The sequence below is a fragment of the Eutrema salsugineum genome, unplaced genomic scaffold (genome assembly GCF_000478725.1).
Source record: "Eutrema salsugineum unplaced genomic scaffold, Eutsalg1_0 scaffold_15, whole genome shotgun sequence".
In the NCBI taxonomy this organism is placed as follows: Eukaryota; Viridiplantae; Streptophyta; class Magnoliopsida; order Brassicales; family Brassicaceae; genus Eutrema; species Eutrema salsugineum.
In genome coordinates this window covers 3364255-3385037 of record NW_006256867.1, presented here as the reverse complement: position 1 = coordinate 3385037, position 20783 = coordinate 3364255, and the positions used below count along the sequence as shown (strand labels likewise).

At 35.3% G+C, this 20783-nt stretch overlaps 1 protein-coding gene and 1 long non-coding RNA gene across 3 annotated transcripts; both read left to right on the top strand.

Annotated features, from left to right (window-relative positions):
- Nucleotides 1-6854: 6854 nt before the first annotated feature.
- On the top strand, nucleotides 6855-8619 carry LOC18022356 (probable WRKY transcription factor 17). Its single transcript, XM_006404927.2, has 3 exons — nucleotides 6855-7616; nucleotides 7912-8040; nucleotides 8139-8619. The coding sequence occupies exons 1-3, from the start codon at nucleotides 6928-6930 to the stop codon at nucleotides 8305-8307; spliced, it is 987 nt and encodes a 328-aa protein (XP_006404990.1). The 5' UTR covers nucleotides 6855-6927; the 3' UTR covers nucleotides 8308-8619.
- Nucleotides 8620-14070: 5451 nt separating this feature from the next.
- LOC18022355 lies at nucleotides 14071-19440 on the top strand. 2 transcript variants are annotated; one of them, XR_002900381.1, is made up of 8 exons: nucleotides 16018-16178; nucleotides 17444-17515; nucleotides 18051-18232; nucleotides 18348-18479; nucleotides 18579-18673; nucleotides 18757-18983; nucleotides 19055-19216; nucleotides 19334-19440. It is a non-coding gene; the product is annotated as an uncharacterized LOC18022355 (long non-coding RNA). The 2 variants fall into 2 exon arrangements; XR_002900382.1 differs by lacking the exons at nucleotides 16018-16178; nucleotides 17444-17515 and adding an exon at nucleotides 14071-14468.
- The last annotated feature ends 1343 nt before the right edge of the window (nucleotides 19441-20783 follow it).

Below are 20783 nucleotides of genomic sequence, written 5' to 3'. Positions count from 1 at the left end.
AACAATAAAACTACTCAGACATGATGAACGAAATCAAAGACATAATATTAAGAAGTAGAATAGAAACCGAAATTGAAAAAGAAAGAACAAGGGTTCAAGAGAACAAATCTCTCTCTCCCTAAAAGCTAAAGCAAAAACAATAAGAATATGAAGTAAATATTTCGGTGGTGATCGGTTCTCTATCGTTTAGGGTTCCTAAGACATGTATTTATAGTGCTCAAGACCTCTCTGGACGTCACTTAGGGTTTCTCCAAATGTGGGCTTCAGAAATGGGCTTTTTGGGCTTGGAGTTGGCTTGCCGCGGTCGGGATGCTCCTGACCGCGGGAAATTGTCTGTTGGCCGCAGGTGGAAGTGCTTGCTGGCTGGTTTACGGGACATCTTGCTCTTCGCGTATCTTTTGATTGAACCGTTGGATTGCCAAGCTGTAAAGTGCACTGGAAAGCTGATACTTCCATCTTTAAGGTCTCCAAATTTGAGCTGGATCAGATGGTGAGAAGGCCTTCAATCAGGGGTGAACTTCTGACGGTTTGACTGTGAGCTAAAATCTGGTTTTCTATCCATTTTGTTAAGTTTTTCCCTAAGTTACCTGAAAAGAGTCTTGGAACTACAAATACTAGAAAAACGTAATAAAAATACTTAAAAGCAATTAAAAACATAGAAAAAGTATTTCAAAACGATCCATAAAAGTGGTCAAAATACGGTGTTATCAGAATTTTTTACATATTTTTTGGAAATAAAAATTATTCAAAAAAATAATTATTTAGTATTATATACGATAATATTGAATATAATAAATCATTTGTGAGATATTAAGAAAGCAAAAACTATAAGAATTCTAATATCGATTACAAACTTAAATATATAAAACGATAAACGTATACATTTACAATGGTAATTAACATAGTCTTGTATTTAAAAAATAAATTATTATGAACGTCATTCTGGAAACACAACAACAAGAAAAACTACAAAATTTAAGAACAAACAACATAAATATAATAATGAATACAATATCTTTTATCTACTAAAGCACAAGTCACTTGGCCAATCAAAATCTGCCACATAGATTGTGCTTCAATTCATAGAAAAAAAAACAGCACAATAATAAATTGCAAATACGATAGCAAAAGAAATTACAAATTAAAAAAAAAAAATCTCCAACTTCCCCACTCCTTAAAAAAAAAACTGCAACAATTTATCAAAGAAAAATAAAACCATCCTATCATCATTTTTGTTGTTCGTTTACTTTTACTGCAAATTTTGTTATTCCTCTTTTATACACAATCTTCTTCATGTCTTTCTTTCAAACCAATAAATCAGCCTTTTAAAAAAGACAACATATCATAGAGTAGTTATTTTTCGTTTTTTCTTTTCTCAAATTGGGTAGAACACGAATGCGACTAAGCAAACTGAAGCAGCAAGCAAGTGCTCCATCGAAGGTAACGAAATACTCACGCAAAAAACTTCAATCAAAAAAACATATTGAATTTTTGTTTTCTAGCAGAACAGATGCATCAAAGGGAAAATTATTGGACGCATTGTACTTTTTTCACACTTTTATTTCTAATTTCTACATAACTTTTTGTAAATTACTTGACTGTGATTTATATTACACTATAACTCTTCATTCACTATTTGTGCTACAATAAAAAAAATATATAGCTCCGTCTCTACGTTAAAATAACTCTCCTCTCGCATCTCAGTCTAACCATCTAATTATGTTTCTCTTTTAGAGGTGGGATGGCTCAACCATTATGGCATAACATAAACAACGATGTGGATTAGAAAACTATTCTCCTTGCTGATGTATCTAAGAAACAACCAAAATATCAAGACCATGGCTAACAGTAAGGTTCATCTCTCTTATATGAATTTCTGTGATTTGTTCTGTTTTTAGCTTTAAATTGTTTTTTGTGTTAAAGATTTTGTAATATAAGTATTCCGCTAAAATAAAAACGTTGGCATAAATAGAGAGAAAGATGCTTCATGAAAAGAAAATAACTTAAAGTATTTTTGAAGAATCAAGCAAGTATTAATGGTTAATATTTCATATTTATTTTTCACATTTTATTCTTTAATGTTTTTTTCCGTACAAAGTACGGGTTCTAATACTAGTATTTGATGAAATGAAGAAAATTTGAAAACGAGTAATGAAACTTAGTAAGTTAAAAAAAAATTACATTTTCAAAGAAGAATAAAACAAAGAAGAAAAAATATATGTTAAAAAAAAAAAAAACTAAATCAATACTATTAAAAGGAAAACGAAAAAGCAGTTGACATAAAACCAAATCGAATTTGTTGATGCCTTGTCCTCTGTTATTATACCGTCTTTGATTTCTCGTTTGATGTGGTGTCGATCACCGATGTCACAACCACTTACTAAACCAGTCTTGCATGTTTGCTGATGAAACTGTTTTTTTTTACTCATTTACCATTGAAACACTTACACAAAAACTGACAGATTAATAAGAAACTTTAAATAAAGGAAACTAAACCAGTCTTGCATGTTTGCTGATGAAACTGTTTTCTCTTTCGTTAATTGGTGTTGATTTTTCTATTTTCCTCATCTCTTATCCATAGAAATGAAATACTAAGTATTTTTGTTAATAACTCTAAACTAAAAAAAAATGTCACTAATAAAAATTAATGATAATTCTCGCGATGAACGAAGTACATTATTTTCTCGAATTACATTATTTTCTTATATAGGATGCATAAAATACAGAGCTATTGCATCTTATTGTTTTTATTTTGTTGTTGTTTGGAAAAGGTCTAACTCATTTTTTTGTGCTAATTGAAGCGATAGAGGAAATAATATTTTTTACCAACATAATCAATAACCATTTGATGTGTATTTGCAGTGTACTTTCTGAGTTAAAACTTGAATATATATATATCACTGTCTAAAACTTCCTTAAGAGTTACGAAGCCTTAGCAAAATATAAACCCTAAATGTTATGAATCATCATAAGCTTTAAGAAACTTTCGCAATATTTTTGTTTTGAACAAAAAATTATTAAATTTATACCTTAAATTGTTACTAAGAAATCCTAACTTGAAATCTTAAAAACCATCGTAAACGGTAAACCTCATCGAAGTTAATAAACTTTAAACTCTAATTACAAGGACATATGTTGATCGATTTAATTAAAAAAAAAACTCACTCGTTGATTGAGAATCGACTCTTCGATCGATTGGTTAGGTGAAAATAGAAAAAATGATGATAAATTAGGCTATACTAAACTAATTACAATAATGACATGACAATATTTGTGAGAACGAACAATGGCTGATTTATGGAGGGTTTATTGTCGAATTGATAAGAAGGTAATCAGAGCATCTCCATTGATGTTACCCAACATAGGTTTTTTTAAGAATAGTTTAGTAATTTTTTTTGGGGAGAGAAAAAAACTAAAAAATTTATGTGTTTTTGCTGTCCATTAGTGTTTTTCTAATTTTTTTTTCTAAATTTGAAAAAAAAATAATTGACTACTAACCGTCCGCCATGCGTCTTAAAAGACAATGTCTTTTGCTCTTTAGCGAAAATGGGCCAAACCTAATTTTTTAATTCCTTCTGCTTATGAAACCAAGCCACAAAACTGTTTAAAAACCCTGATAAAGATGTTCTTAGCTTCTTACAGCATTCGTGGTTAAACTCGTTTGTGCATTTTTTCATATTAAAAAAAGGTTTGTTTGTATAGTTTCCCAACTAATTTTGCGTATAAGTTGTTTTTTTGCTTCCACTGGCTTATGTTTTGTTTTAGTTTCCATTGACTTCTATAAACTATTTAAACCGCTAGGTAAGCCAAATCTTCTCTCCGTATTTTTGGTCTGAATAAAAGCTGATTCTTCTCTAATTAATTACAATAATTATACATCATGGTTCCATGCATATTGTATTTTTATCGACAAACTAATATCTAAATTTTCAAGTCGAAACAATATAATATATACTATGAACCCGTACCACATTATACTTTATAAATAACATAGTGGTTGGAACTTGGAACACGTAAACAGCAAACTAACAAATAAATTGAAGCTTCGTTTGTGCCGTAGTAAATGATAGATACTACATGCAATGTGACCAACACATCAACATGTGTCTTTCAGTTTTCACATGCTCACACAAAATAAAATGAAGACCCAAATAAATTATTAACTTGGAAATTAGTATGTGCTTTGCTTAAGTCGTTCTTAACTAATTAGGATTTCACTTAATTTCGATTACAAATCCATTTGGTTTTGACATCAGACTTTTTTAAGATAAGATTAATCAGTCGAGGCCGAAAATTCGATAAAGCAAACATAATTTGAAAAAAAAAATGAACAAGATAAATTGTAGTTGGAACTTGGATTGGAGCAATGTTGACATTTGATGCCACCGAGTTTATGCTTATTTATATAACAAAAATAACACGACATTAGTATAGTGGAGATATATTTTTGTAATTTCAATATTTTTTTGTAATTTCATAATTTATAAAAAAACAAAAAAGGACGTAAGAAACGTTAAGAAAATGAAAACAAAACAGGGACGTAATAATTTGTAAAATCATAAAATAAAAATAAAAATAAGTAGACGTGCACGACAATCATATATTAGTCGGTCTTGTCAACGATCCCCACATAACTAATTTATAATGCATTCCGTTGACAAAAACATAAAAATGTTTCAGTTACACTAAGATATGTTTTGCGCACATAACACGTCAGATGTTTCTAATTAGCTAGCTATTTATTTTCCTCAAGTATCTTTAAATACCAGAGGTTTAAAAGTAAGCTTAAAATACTGGGACGAAGTAACTTAAGTTTAAAATCATATGTCCAAGTTCAATTTTTATTAATTTGAATTTCAATTTATAGCTGGAATGCTAGTAGAACTTTTTAACTGTAGCTTACATTTTTGTGCCAATTAAATAAATAACATCATTAGTCACACGACTCACACCCAGAATTTGCAAGGAGGCGAATATTTTCTTTTTTATCAACTGTAGTTATATTATAGAGGCATGGATTAGGTTTTTCATATGCATTTAGCATTTTTTATAAAAAAAAGTAGAGAAAATATACTCAGAAAAATCTCTCGTCAAGTTGGAATAGGCTTGAAATTTCCTCTTTTCTACATCTGAATTTATTTCATATTTTTTTTTATCTTTGCCCGCTAACTGTAATCTGTATCTGTTTTGGTATTGCGTTAAAAAACACATTTAAAATCCGTATTGGTAATACTTTGTTTCTATATTTATAAAATAAAAACTTGTGGACCGGTGACGATTTCTGAGTCAGCTCAAATGCCATGTGTCGAAAGGCATATGTCATGGTGGAGATTTTTCTAGGTTCCCATAAAAAAAAAAGGAAAAGTTAAAGAGGAACAATAAGTATCGTAGAGGTAGAGTCAACTCCACAGTTTACAGATCCACCGTTGGATCCAACTTTGGGTTATCAACGGTCCAGATAATAGTTAACCGGAAACATCCGGTTACCGAGGTGGTCAATAGTTCTGTGTTTAAAAATAAATGGGTCCATGTGATTTTTTTTGTAATATACTTTTTTAGTCAGCTTTAAGTTTTTCCTACTTTGTCGTTATTCTTTTATCGCTGTTCTCAACCAAAGACTAGTAGGCTATACTTTTCGAAATAGTCAACGATTGTCGCTGTTATTATAACATTTAATTTCTATTAATGATTGTTAATTGTTCCACAATATTTGAAGATTAATTAGGTAAACCAAAACTTAAAAGTCAAGAAAGGGTTGTTTTTTCATTTACTAATTTCCTAGTCAAGACGTTTTTAAGAAGGCTAAAACAGGTTAGAAATTCTTGTATATAATATCGGAATTATAGATTGAAGTAAAAGTCTAGCAACTCTAAAAAAGTCGAACAAAGTCAGTGCTTTTTTTTTTGTCGTCAGTCAGTGCTAATTTCCTAGTTTACGTAGTGTACCTTTTTTATGTTTTACTAACTAATTTTTTACCGTAGATTAGGTAAACTTCGGTAGAATTAAAAAATTAACTATGCACATTTAAATTTAAATTTGTCAATATGTAATTAAGAAAAAGGTTAAGTGCGGGTCCAATATTTTTTTCTGTCAATCGGTATATATATTTTTTCCTTACAATACATATGTTTATATATTTTATTTCTTGTCTTTGCATTACAACAAATTGTAATAATTCTAGAAATACACTGGAATAATAAAATTTGCACAGTATGGACAAGTTGGACGTTAATTGACAATAAAATAGCCGACAAGAAATTTGACAATAAAAGAATACAATTAATAAAAAATGAATAGTGCCCAAAAAATACTTGATTCAATCGGAGAGAGACATACAATATAGTGCAAGTCTGCAGGAAACATAAACTATAATTTTATCAAAAGTCAAATTCTTATATATTTTTTTACTAAAATTAAATTTTCAATTTTATATATTAAATTTTATTCTGTCAAAGCTATTGCACATTAGTATGTAAATAAAACAATTTTGTTCTGTTATTTCTTTAACTACCAATCCTTTAAAATGATTTTTTTTTACTTTTTTTTAAAAGACTTCCTTTAAAAACGTTTTTTTTTTCCAAATTCAATTTAACGCACTAATACCTTTATTTTAAAATCACGATTTTAAAAAAAAAATCTCGCTTTGCACAAAAGGGGACCCCACTCACCTCAAACTCGAGGAGACCAAAATATTTGATTGCTTTATTCCATAGAAGTCTTCAACTTTAATCTCAACCGTTAGATCAAAACTCTTGATTTGACTAAACTCCACCAATAACCTACTCATCCGGTCACCCGGTTCCACTCCATTCCCCATATATCACGCCATTCCTTCTTCTTCCACTTTCGCTCTGTCATCCTCCAAAAAAAACTTCCAATTTTCTAGATCTTCGATTTTTTCTTGTTGTTTCACTTTGATTCCTCATTATGACCGTCGATATTATGCGTTTACCCAAGATGGAAGATCAAACGGCTATACAAGAAGCTGCATCGCAAGGCTTAAAAAGCATGGAACACCTGATCCGTGTCCTCTCTAACCGTCCTGAAGACCATAACGTTGACTGCTCCGAGATCACAGATTTCACCGTCGGCAAATTCAAAAAAGTCATCTCTCTTCTTAACCGAACCGGTCATGCCCGGTTTAGACGCGGACCGGTTCATTCCCCTCCTTCATCTTCTTCCTCCTCCGCCGCAACCGCTCCTCCTCCTCCTACACTCGTTTCTCAGCCGCAGCCTCCTTCTCAGATCTCTTCTCCGTCGCTTACTCCGGCGAGCTTCGTTCAGTCACATCAACAGAGCGTGACGCTGGATTTCACAAGACCAAGCGTGTTTGGCGCCAAAACCAAGAGCTCGGAGATTGTGGAGTTCGCTAAGGAGAGTTTTAGCGTATCTTCAAACTCTTCCTTCATGTCTTCGGCGATCACCGGCGACGGAAGCGTCTCCAAAGGATCTTCGATTTTCCTCGCTCCGGCTCCGGCGGCGCCTGTTGCTTCCTCCGCGAAACCACCGCTTGCTGCTCTTCCTTACAGGAAAAGATGCTTCGAGCATGGCCACTCCGAGGACTTTTCCGGCAAGATCTCTGGCTCCGGCAACGGAAAATGCCATTGCAAGAAAAGGTATTGTTACGTCACCATAAATAATAATAATTAAATGATTAATTAATTTCCGGCTTAATACTTACTGAACCGGTGTGGTACGGTTTAAACAAATCGGTCAACGTAGTTTGGTGAAAATCAACGACAATAACTTAAAACCAGATTGCACGCTTTACAATGGCTAGTTAGTGGTGGTGTTGTCGTTTTGTGTTTAAGTTTTTCAAAAAAGTCTTTGGTTTGACCGTTGACTTTGTTTTCGTTCACGTTAGCCTGGCAAGCGCACTTTAATAACGATTAATTTTATTTAATTTAACAGCAGGAAAAATCGGATGAAGAGAACCGTGAGAGTACCGGCGATAAGTGCAAAGATCGCCGATATTCCACCGGACGAGTTTTCATGGAGAAAGTATGGACAAAAACCGATCAAGGGCTCACCACACCCACGGTAACTATCGTACACCCTCGTCATATCCACCGTTGATTTAATTGACCGAGTAAATAATATCTAGAGAGATCTAACGGTGGTGATTTGTTATGATTCAGGGGTTATTACAAGTGTAGTACGTTTAGAGGGTGTCCAGCGAGGAAACACGTGGAGCGAGCGATGGATGATCCAACGATGCTGATTGTGACTTACGAAGGGGAGCACCGTCACCACCAGTCCGCGATGCAGGAGAACATATCTCCCAGTTTGGTGTTTGGCTCGGCTTGAATGGTTGAGAGGATGTTGAAATTAATTAGTTTGGTAGACTTTTGTAATATTTTGAGAAATAGAGGGGGTGATTTTTGTATTTTTTTTCCTTTTTCTAAACTTTAGTTTTAGTTTTTTTAGTCCTTTGAATGGATTTTAATCTTACTACCAAAGAAGCGGTTGACAACAAAAAAAGTATCTTACAACAAAAATGTGTAGGCAAATGTATTTTTCATTTTTGATTTAGTGATATTGGTAGTAATTACCACCATTGCTCTGTCTGAACTCTGAACTATTATGATTTGTGATGGTCAATTTAGTGGAGGTTAGACATTCGAATGTGCTGTTAAAGCAATGTTTGACTATTGTGTAAATTTTAGAAAGTCAAAATGAGCTTTCAATAAGTTGTTGGGAAATATTGGAGACGGAAGTTGAATATTGAATTGAAGCTAATTAAAGCCGATTAGGGTCAACGAAATTTTAATGATGTTGGAAGACAATTAATTCGAGGAATAAATACTTCTCCGATACGTGGAATATGTGGCTGTTGGGAAAATGGGTAAACAAACCTTCATCACATTTGCTCAAAATGTTCAAAACAAGCGCTTACTTTTTTTTTTCTATGGAGTTTAAATTATAATCTTTTAATAAGGTAAAACAGTTCACAATGTCGCGCCCACTTAATTTGGTCTAGGTCTGCACTTTTGTGCTACCTCCTCCCCCATCGTTTTTTTGCTGGTTACTCTGTTCCTTTTGTAATGCTGGTTCTTTTTAGTTTCTCTTGTAAAACTCTTTTATCTATCGAAGACCTTTAAAAAAAACAGTTCACAATGTTAAGAAAATCGAAGAAGAGACAATTTAATTTCATACTTCCCAACTTTTTAAATTCCAGTCCAAGATCAATTGGTTAATAAAGTAGCAAAGAACTTAAGGTTTATTAAAACTAAACTCTCAAATCTCATAGTCTTTGTCATAACTCAAAAAAGGTATTTATAGGGTAAACACAACATAGTTTTCTTTTTCTCTAAAATAGATAATTTCCTAATCCTAATAGAAGTTGCCTCTTCTCTCTTAATCGACTTGTTAATGAGATCATTTGGGCTTTAAGCTATTGAAGCTTATCCAACATTCACCCTTTTAAACTTCAAGCTGTTCTTTGAGAGATCTTGTACTCCAATCAAAGTCCTCATCTCCTTAAACTTGATTCTTGCTAGGGCCTTAGTAAGTATATATGCGCATTAGAACATGCTCAACTTCAATTTGACTATCTTTGACGCACTCACAAATGAAATGGTAGCGCTTGTGAATATGTTTGCTTCGTCCATGAAATTCTGGATTCCTGGTGAGCTCAATGGCAGACTTATTGTCAATGTGAATGACAATCTTCTCATGCTTCCATCCGGTGACTTCACTTAACAAATCTTGTAACCATATTGCTTGTTTTGCAGCTTCGGTGGCAACCATAAACTCAGCTTCACATGATGACAAAGCAACTCTCTCTTGTTTTTGTGAGCACCATGTGATTGGTGACTTGCCAAAAAAGAATACATGTCCGGTGGTACTCTTTCCATCATCAGGATCCACATTATGAGTTATCACTGTATCCAGCAATCTAATCTCTTAATTTGAATATTAAACCAAAGCTTAGCATCCCTTGAAGATACCTCAACACTTGCTTTAAAGCAATCCCATGTGATTCTTTTGGATTCTGCATGTACCTGCTTAGGACTCCAACCGAGAAAGCAAGGTCTGGTCTACTGTGAATAAGGTACCTTAAACAGCCATTCTTCGACGATATGTTGTAGCATCGATCTCAGATTCTTCTTCTTGTCCTTTAGACAAGACTAAACCAAAATTCATTGGTATGTGAGTAGGATTGCAAACATCTAACCCTGCTTATTTTAGGATTCTTCGAGCATAAGCCTCTTGCTTAATCTCTATTATGTTTTGAGTTTGACTAACTTCCATACCAAGGTAGTAAATAAGCTTCCCCAGGTCTGACATCTCAAATTTTGTCGACATTTCAGCCTTGAAGTCGAAGATTTGTGATGTGTTTCCAGTCACAAACAGATCATCTACATATACAGCAACAATAAGAGGACCTCCACCTTCTTCTTTGCGATACACTGAGCTTTCTCTAAAATATTTCTTGAACTTCATCCCTTTCAAAATCTGATCAAGTTTTGTATTCCATGCTCGTGGAGCTTGTCTCAGTCCGTATAAGGCTTTTGAAAGTTTAGACTTTGTGATCTTCTCCCTTTCAAAACCTTCGGGTTGTGATACATACACCTCTTTGTTTAACTCTCCGTGCAGAATGCGATTTTCACGTCCAGGTGATGAATCTCCCATCCATTTGAAGCAGCCAAACCACGAGTAGACGAGTTGTTTCGATGCAAGCCACATGTGCAAACACCTCATCAAAATCGATCCCTGATTGTTGCACATATCCCTTTGCAACAAGTCTCGCTTTAAACTTTTTGATCGAGCCATCTACGTTTCTCTTGATCTTGAATATCCACTTGAGCCCAATAACTTTTGCTCCAATATGCTTATCAACAAGCTCCCAAGTTCTGTTTTTGTTGATAGATTTGATTTCTTCTAAGCAAGCATTTGTCCATTCAGCAAACTCTTTTGCTTCTTGATAGTGCATCGGTTCATTATTAATTGATAGTAGAAGCATCTCACATTCTTTATCAGCTAGCAAAACAAAGTCGTTAAAAGGTGACTAGGGCGTCGTACTATACGACTGGAACTTCTTGTCTGGAATTGATTGACCTCTTTCTCTTGATCAGTTTCTTCTTCATTGCCTTCATCAGTTTCGTCTTCATGATCCTCATCAACTTGTCCTTTGGCTTCATTCTCAGTCTAAGCATCACCAGCTTTGTACGGACCTCGTCCTTCATCCGTCACTGCTCCCCAAGTCATGTGAAACATTCCTGGTTCACACCTGATGTCTTTATCGGCTCCCTTCCAATTCCACCCTGATTTCTCATTGAAAACCACATCTCGACTAACAATGACCTTCTTAGTAATTGGATTATAGAGTCGATATGCCTTAGATCCTGACTCAGTTCTGAGGTACACTAGAGCTCTTGAGTGATCATCAAGTTTCTTCAAGTTTACAGACTTGATTTTAGCATAAGCAAGGCATCCAAACACCTTAAGATGATCAATACTTGGTTTCTTGTTCCTTAAACATTCATATGGCGTCTGATTCTTCAGGGCTCTTTTGGAAATTAGGTTAATTAGGTAAGTCGAATGACGTGTTGCTTCTCCCCACAAGAAATTTGGAACTTTCATTGCGTTAAGAATGCTTCTTGTCATCTCCATCGGTGTCATGTTTATCCTCTACTTCACCGTTCTGTTGCGGCGTGTAGGGTGCCGTAAGATGTTTCTTGATCCCTGTTTTCTCACAAAACTCATGAAATTCCATTGACGTGAACTCACCTCCTCTGTCAGTTCTAAGGGTTACGATTGCTTTGCCAAGTTCTTTCTCCACTTGTTCTTTGAACACCTTGAAACTTCCCAAAGCCTCACTCTTATCTTTGAGCACAAACGTCCATGTATATCTTGTGTAGTCATCAATGATGACAAAGATATATCTGTTTCGGGCCAAAGTAGCTGGTGATATAGGTCCACAGAAGTTTGCGTGAAGGATTTCTAATACTTGTGAGGATATATATTGTGTTGCTATTGGAAAAACATGTCGAGTTTGTTTCCCAACCAAACACGATTCATAAATCTCTTTTCCACCTTCTATCTTTGGTAATCCTTGCACCATGTCAAATGCCGACATCATCTTGATAGTTTTAAAATTGATGTGTCTGAGTCTTGCATGCCATCTCCATGTCTCTTTGCAAGCAGATCGGATTCCTAATTTGAAGATTGATCTTGTAAAGTCTGTTTGGAGATCTGAACACCTTTACCAAAAGTCTTCCACTAGGATCATGAAGTGTGAGGTAATCATGCTTCATTCTGACATCGCAACCATATTCGATGGCTTGTCCTAGACTCAGTATATTGCTCTTGAGCTCTGGAATGAAGTAGATATCTGTCACAAGTTGTTGTTCGCCTGTCTTCCCTTTGAACAAAATTGATCTTTGGCCTTCAATCTTGACACACAATCCATCACCAAACTTCACTTTTCCTTTGACATTTTCATTCAGCTCAGAGAAGAAAGATCGTACTCCTGTCATGTGATTACTTGCTCTATTATCTAAAAACCAAATGATTTCTTCCCTTTTATCTGTCTCGTATGTCTTTGGTATTAGGCTTTCTTTGTTCAGGTACACGATTTCATGCCTATAGAGATCCTCTTCTTCCTCTGTTTCTTCCGTTTCAGCCATGTTTGTCTCTTGGAGCTTTTGGAGTCTTTTCGGGCACTTTGAAGCAAAGTGACCGAGTTTGTCGCAGCGATAACAAACAATTTTCGACAGATCCTTCTTCTCTCTTGGTTAATACTGATTTGTTTGATCTCAAGAGTTAGATCGTCCTCTGCCTCTTCCTATGTATCCTCCTCTGCCTCGCGAGCTTTGTTCTGAGTTCGCATAAAGTAGTTTGCCTTGTGTTTCATCATTATTCTCCTCATCAAGAATATGTTCCTCGTAGGCCTTGAGTCTACCGATGATATCTTCAAACCCAGTTGTCTTTAGATCCAGAACTTGTTCTATGACGCAATAATGTGAATGTACTTGTGTCTCGGTAAACTGTTGAGGAATTTCTTGACTAATCTTGGTTCCTCAGTTGTTTCTGTAAGAGCCATAGATTTGGATTATCTCTGATAACTTTCCCGCAAAGTCATCAATTGTGTCCCGTCTTTCATTTGTATCCTCTCGAATTCTGACATAAGTGTTTGTAGTCTTGCCTCCTTGATGCGATCATCACCGAGATTACGAGTCATGATAGCTTCCTATAATTCTTTAGGAGACTTTTGTTCACCAACTTGTAGAATACGAGTCTCTGGAATGGATTGGAAGATTAAGTCTGTCGCGATATCGTTCTTGGTGGTTTTGGTTGATCCAGGCTCAATTGTATCCCAAACTCTATGAATTCAAAGCATGACTTTCATCCTCATAGACCATACGATGTAGTTCGTATCTGTCAGCATCAGACATTGGATCGAAGATGGTATAGATTCCTTTGGTTGCGTCGAAGGAACTATATCTCCCATCTCTGCGTATCGAATAATCTTCATGGTTGCTGTAGGTAGGTTGTGATCGTTTCTTTCTTAAGCTCTGATACCAAATAAAGTAGCAAAGAACTTAAGGTTTAAAGAATATTTCTCTTTATTAAGTTTAGAAAATATCAAAACTAAACTCTTAAAGCTTATAGCCTTTGTCATAACTCAACAAAGGTATTTATAGGGTAAACACAACATAGTTTTCCTTTTCTCTAAAATAGATAATTTTCTATTTTTAATAGAAGTTATTTCTTGTCTTTTAACCGACTTGTTAAGGAAAATTGGCTTATTCCTACTTGAACTATGAGATTATGTTAATTTTATACCCGATTTTACATACTGTGCTTAAACATTCTTAAACTTCATAATTATTTGAATTCTATACCTAAACAAGTTTATTTGTGCGTAAACATACTTGATGCCAAACGGTGTTAAGAAACCGTCAAATCATGTTGACATGGAGACCACATCAGCAATGACATTGTTTTGATTTTGTAAAATCTGAGAGAAAAAGTTCAAAACGGCACGCAGTCCCTCGGCCAAATTGTCGTCTGTCAAAAGCCACCATTTTTTTTTCCTCCATCTCCCAATCTCTCCATCAACTCTGGGCTGGATTCCTCTTCTCCGGCTTCCTAACTAAACTTTTTGTTCTCGCTCACACCTCACAGATCTCCTCTTTCTCTGTGAAATTTTGCAAATTTAACCTATTTTCACTTTCTAGCTTTGAATTTCTTTGATTTTTGTTCTCTGGTGCCCCTAATTGCTGCGACGGGATCCAATGGAGGTCTCTGCCTCGCCCGGTACCTCAATAGAAGCTATTCGACGGTGTGAAATGGAAGTGAAGAACAAAGTGTCTGCTAATTTAATCGACAATGTGGACATTGATGGAGGTCACGAGAGTGATTCAACCATTAGTAGCGTTATAAGTATAGAGGATAATTCGGTAGCTGATGTTTCCGGTCAAAATCTGAAGCTTTCCCTTCTGGATGATGCGGATGATTCGGTAAGGGATCTCTAGTTTTAAAAACGTTTTCAATTTGATTCCAAAATTGATTGGAGGGGTTTGGGAAGTTGAAGAAGCTCAAGTTTTTCAGTAACGAAATCGACCTGTTTCTGTTGGAATCATGAAATCTAGTCGATTTAGATTACCTTCAGGTGAAGCTATTGTCACCACGTTTTGGTGATGGCTTGCCGTGGGACAAGCTTATGGGTTTGAAAGAGCTCGAGATTACTAACGTCCCAAAACGATCTTCTGCTTTGACCCTCTTGAGCGAGATTTCAGGTCTTAAGTACTTGACAAGGCTCTTTGTTTGTCACTCCTCCATCCGGTCAAAGCTTCGCCGTTTATGCTCTGTAGCTTCATTTTCAGCTTCTTAATGCCTTCTTTCTTGGGCTCTGAGTTTATTTTTTTTTTATTAGCTGAGAACAAACGACATCATTTTCTCTTTTTTTTTCTTAGATTTCGCTAAATCAAAACTATGTCGTCGCTGATGTGGCCTCCACGTCAACATAATTTGACGGTTTTTTAACACTGTTTGAGTCGAGTATGTTTACGCACAAAAAAACTTGTTTAGGTATGAAATTCAAATAATTATGATGTTCAAGAATATTTAAGCACGATATGTAAAGTCGGGTATAAAATTAACATAATTTTATAGTTGAGGTTGGAATAAGCCAATTTAGGCTTTAAGCTATTGAAGCTTATCTAATAGTTAAGTGGTAAAGAGATGGGTTTGGGATGCTAACACGTTTTAATTTCGATCTACCAGCTATGTGAAACTCCAACACATTATTTTTGGACACCTATATAGATATGGGTCCTTACTTACGGTATATTTAAATACCCGGAAAGAGGATCTATTCATGGATTGCACCTCCCAGGGATTACACCTCCCAGGGATTAGTCTAAGCTTTTCCATAGGTCTGTGATTTTTTCTGAGTCATCAAAAGAAAAAAATTTGAGTTTCCAGTTTATTTTTCTTTTTAAATCTGAGTTTTGTTTTATGTGATGGATTATTTTAGAGAAATATATTAAATATTACAAGGGAAGTAAACCTACTAAATCAAGTTTAAAATTCTGAAATTAGCATAAATAATTATGTAGAATACTTATTTACTCTAGATAAATTAAAAATAAACTAAAACATTATGTTTAGATTCCCTCTTTCTTATAATTTGAACTGAGATTCACAACTTCCACTACACGAAAAACGAGTATTGATAGCACATTAACATAGCATAATTTCTATAACTGCTATTAAAGAGGATATTTCGGATTTGGATATTCTATTATAGCATTTTAAACACGTTATACCGAAATTTCAGTAAGCGGGAACAAAAAATTAACATTTAGAATCTAAATTCTGTGATGAGCGCCAGTACTTAGGCAAAAAGAAAAAAAAAATACTAAGTACCCCAATTGTGACTCTTCTTTTTATATTGTTCGGAGAAGAACAAAAACAAGTTCTTTGGAAAAAAAAAATTCTCTTTCGATAAAGCAGCTCGTTGTCCATCCGTCTCCGATTTCCTCCTCCACCGTCTCTGTCGTTGTGGCTGAACCATCTCACCACATCCTCCTTCCTCGCCTTCTTCTCAGCCTCCTTCTCCACCTCCCGTTCCCCCGACCCAGCTAACCTAAACCCTAACTCATCTCCGATTGAACCCACCTCTCTCAATTCGCCGCCGCCGCTTCCACCTCCATCCTCCATAAAGGGTATTGAAACAACTCACTGATCTGCTCAAAGTTTAATCCCTAGAGCTACTCTGCAAGAGCACAGATGTGCAATTGTAGTATAATAGGGGTCGAACCACAGAGACGAGAGATTCGCTCAATAAACCTATTAGAAATTGAATTACGCTAAGCAGATTAATGAGAAGCAAATAGCAATGCAAATAAAGATAAACGAATGCAGTAAAAACGTTTGTAAAGTTCAGATGGGTGGAGATTAGGCTTAGGGCGTTTCTCAGGAAATCAATGCATGCAGATAAATCGATAAATCAGGGTTCAGGTTTAAGCACGGTTCTTGAACTCAAATCACATAATTATAATTAACCAACTTCCGTTTTGAGAATTATCTAAGTTAAAATCCTAGAATTTCAAATTCCTTTGCAAACCCTAAAGATTTAAACCAGCTTTAATGCTCAAGTTCGATATGTTCACAAAGTATCTAAACCAAATTCCTTTGCGAATAGCTACTTTGCTCACCCTAGGTTCTTTCCAGTTATTCAATTACACTTCCGTGTCAATTAAGCAACCTAAGATCTAAGTTCTAGGTGGCCAGTCCAGAATTAGCTTTAAGAACAACCTATGGTGAAGAACTAAATAGATTATGAACCCTAACTAACCAATCAATCTAACATCCAATGAAATCCTTTATGAGAACCCTAAACCTAACAAGCAAACTACTCAGACATGGAGATTGAAGCAATAAACATGATTGAATAGCTTGCAGTAAGCAGTAAATAGATTAATAAACAGGGGTTCGAAATCTTCTCTCTTCGGAACAGAGTTTCAGACTTGTCTCCCCAAAAAACTCTCAAAAACAAAAGTTCTCTCTAAGAAAATCTCAGGTAATCGTAAAAAGGAAATAAAAACCCTATATATATCTCTAAGACACGTTTTGGGCTTCCTTGGAAACGTTTAGGCCCAACTCCTTCTTCAAATAGGAAACAAAATCGTCTTTTCCTTATTTCTTTAACAAGTGTCGCGCGTCACTCTCCATGGTGTCGAGCGTCACTAAAGCACAAAATCCATACTTGACGAATTTGATCCTGATTAAGCTCCCAAGTGCTCCAAAGTCTCCAGTTAAGCTCCAAACGTACCTAGGACCTGTAAAGACTCCAAAAGACTCGAAAGACACTAAAAAGACTCTATAAATAAGACTTATACCATGGTTAAAAACCATAAAAACCATGATATATCACTCACCCCTTTTTTCGCCTCTCCTATTCTCAAGAGCTGATTAGGGTTAACTGTAGATTTTGGGTTAGGGTTCCTGGACGGCGATGACGAGTTTCCTCTCATGAGCTTTCTTCGATCCTGTTCAAGAGGTATGGTTCTCAACACTTTGTGGGCTTTTGACATTGAGATTCTTAAATTATTCAAACCGATACTTATACTGAGGATTTCGAGACAGACCACCCAATATTCAACCTAAGGCAAATGCTTAAAACCTTCATTATGATGGCCAGTTGTTGTATTTCTCGCTAATAGCCTAATAATATGCATTATTTTCATTTTTCTTTGTTGATGTTGAACACAAAGCGTTGGCAGTTGATTCAGATGCGAGATTTATTCTTAAATGATCGCCTAACAGATCTTTTTAGTAGCTTGCAGAGAATAAACTCCTCAACATCAACTCCTTCGAAGTCCCTTGCGACAACATTATAGGACGTTTGGGTTTAATTAGGGCAGGATTCATTAGTTAGAAGCTTTTAATCTCTGGATTCAAAGTAGTGATACATAGATTGTTTAAAGCTATTTGATTTCAGTGTATAAGCGAGCAAAAGCTTAGAGATTTAGTGTTTATACACATATATGAGGGTTTGATAGAATTTTTTTTTTGATATTGGTTTGGCTTTGTAGGGACTATTTGAAGATCTCAAAGCTGACAGGACAGAAGACGACCAGGTTAGGCTGTTCCGGCCTGACGAAAACGCTCTTAGTATGCAAACAGGTGCTGATAGGCTTTGTATGACACCACCTTCTATGGAGCAATTCATCGAAGCAGTTAAGCAAACTGTACGTGCCATCAAGAAATGGAATGGGTATGGACTATGGACCAATGTGTATCTCTATTCCAATCGATATGATTCTTGATCATAGTTTGCTCTCATCTCTAGAAGCTCCTCACGGGTTTTATGGCTTTTTTTGGTGTTTTAGGTTCCTCCTCCGGGTAAAGGAGTTTTGTATACAAGGCCTCGGCTAATAGGGAGTGGCGCTATCCTTAGAGCAGCTCCAGCACCTGAGTACACGTTCCTCATTTACGCATCTCCCGTAGGAGATTACCATAAGGTGAGTTAGTGTTCTGCTGTTTTATATACTTGGTGAAATAAACTCTGCCGAAAGACTCTCTAAAGCTGAAATTGTAACGCCAGTGTTTCTTTGTTGTAGGTAAGCACAGGCCTGAAAGTTTATCATAAGTATCGTCGAGCCCATTCACTTGTTTTCAGAAGCGTGGATGCTTATTACTTTTGTTTCCATGAGATGTAGGTCACTTTAACACTTTTGTTGGAGATCGATCTGCTTATGTGTTCAGTTAGATTCTGATTTCGCTTGTGTATTGGATTAGGTGATCTGGTGAAGATGCTTTTGAGACTGCAAAGAGTTGACGTTTCTTCTTCTCCTTAATCTCATTAGCTTTTGGTTTTAGTTCTTATTCCTTCTCTCTGTTCTTGAGAGTTTATTAATTTTCTGAATTTTTTGTTTTGCAGAAAAGAAGAATAGTTGTAATATTTTGACCACGTTTAAGCAAAACGAGAGACTTGAATCAGTTTCAGTTACATCTCATCATTACAGGTTTGATTTCTTGGTCCTTTACATGAATAATACTTTGTTTAACACTCTTAAGACGATTATTATTTGCACAGTTCATCAAAAGCAGGTTTTGGTTACAATAAACTTTTCTCTAGAACAATTGGAACGTGTTTTGGATACAAGATCAAATCTGGTGGAGTTTTATATTGGACAAAAACAGAAGAGGGCAACAACTGCTGCAAAAACCGGTTGCAAGATGATCAAATCTTTTTGAGGTAATTTGTTCATTTGGATTTTGGTGCAATTCTGAAATTATACCTTTGCTTGATGACTTTGGAGAGTTACGTAAACAGATTCCCAATACATCAATATATTGTTTTGGTTTGTTGCAGTTACTGTGTGTGTTTGTTGCTTGGAACTGCAACTTATGGCATTGATTCTCTCCCAGGCTAGGCAAGCTCTTCTCACTCAAAGAATTGCTTCAGCACTTCAAGTAGCCATGATGTTAAGACCATGTTTTGTAAGACATTTGGTATGATGTTTAAGACTTGATGTTTTGTAAGACTTGTTTTTAATATGATGTTTGTCCTTGTGATGTTTTGTGTAAGACATGTTTGGATGTTTAATAAAAATAAGAGTGTTTTAAATGCAAACGCTGGTTTCTTTATAGTTTTGGAAAACAGGTCTCTCGGTTTATAATTTTGCAAAACTACAGGTTGTAATAATAAAAAAAAAGATACTAGAACACGTTAGTTATACAATAGCCCGGATAAAGTATTATAAAACAATATTCTATAGCCTAGAAAAAGAGCTATAACATGTTATACCGTAGCTAAAAAAAAGAGCTACAAGAGATTAGTCTATAGCAACAAAACTGAGCTACAAAAGTCCATATTATAGCGTCTAAAATGAGCTACTATATCGTCAATAACAACACAATTTCAACGCTATAATAAAAGTAGATAATATAGCACAATCCGAAAACGCTATTGTATAGGGGTCACCCTATTATAGCTCCGGAGATCACAGCGTTCATCGAAACGCTATTAAATCGATATGATAGCGCTAATCGTGAGCTAACAATGTACATCTTTCTTGTAGTGTTCTATGAATACATCCTCAACCTTCGTTAGACTTTTGATTCGAAGCTGTCGAGTATCAAACTTAGCCAATATGATCAACTAACCGCCCAATATGAAGCCATCTATTAGACTAGGAAAAAATAGAGTCGCGAACCCAAGAAACCAAAGTAAGCTTTAAAAAAGAAACAACTCCTAAATCAAATTATAACAAAGACCTGAGACATTTCTTTTAACCTCTAAATCCCCAATCGTGCTTCACTCTTAGAATACAAACTTAGGCTCTCAAGAAACCTTAACCTTTGCTCTTTGGCTTGGGGTACAATTCCAAAGAAATGCTCTACACATCTTTTTAATCTCATCAAAAACATTGTTCGGAAACAGAAAGACCAAACAATAAGAATTTGTGATATTGGATAATGACAGAATTAATTAGTTGTAAATAACCTGCAAAAGAGATGCTGATTTGCCCAACTAAGAAAGCAGATAATTCGAGTGATGGTTCTACTAACAAATGGTAGTCATGTGATGTCATAGTGCAACACTTAGTCTTGATTTCGAGTGGAAGACCGATATAACGATAGGAAGAATACTTGAAAATAAAACACCGACTTCCACCGTTGTAATACTTGGAAAAAAATTCCTTCGTAACTATATAATATAGTTCTTAGCACTAGAAAAAAAATCATAGTCACTAGCAAACAGAAAATATCTAGTTCACATGTTCGATCTAAACCTTAACAACATAATTAGAAACATGGGG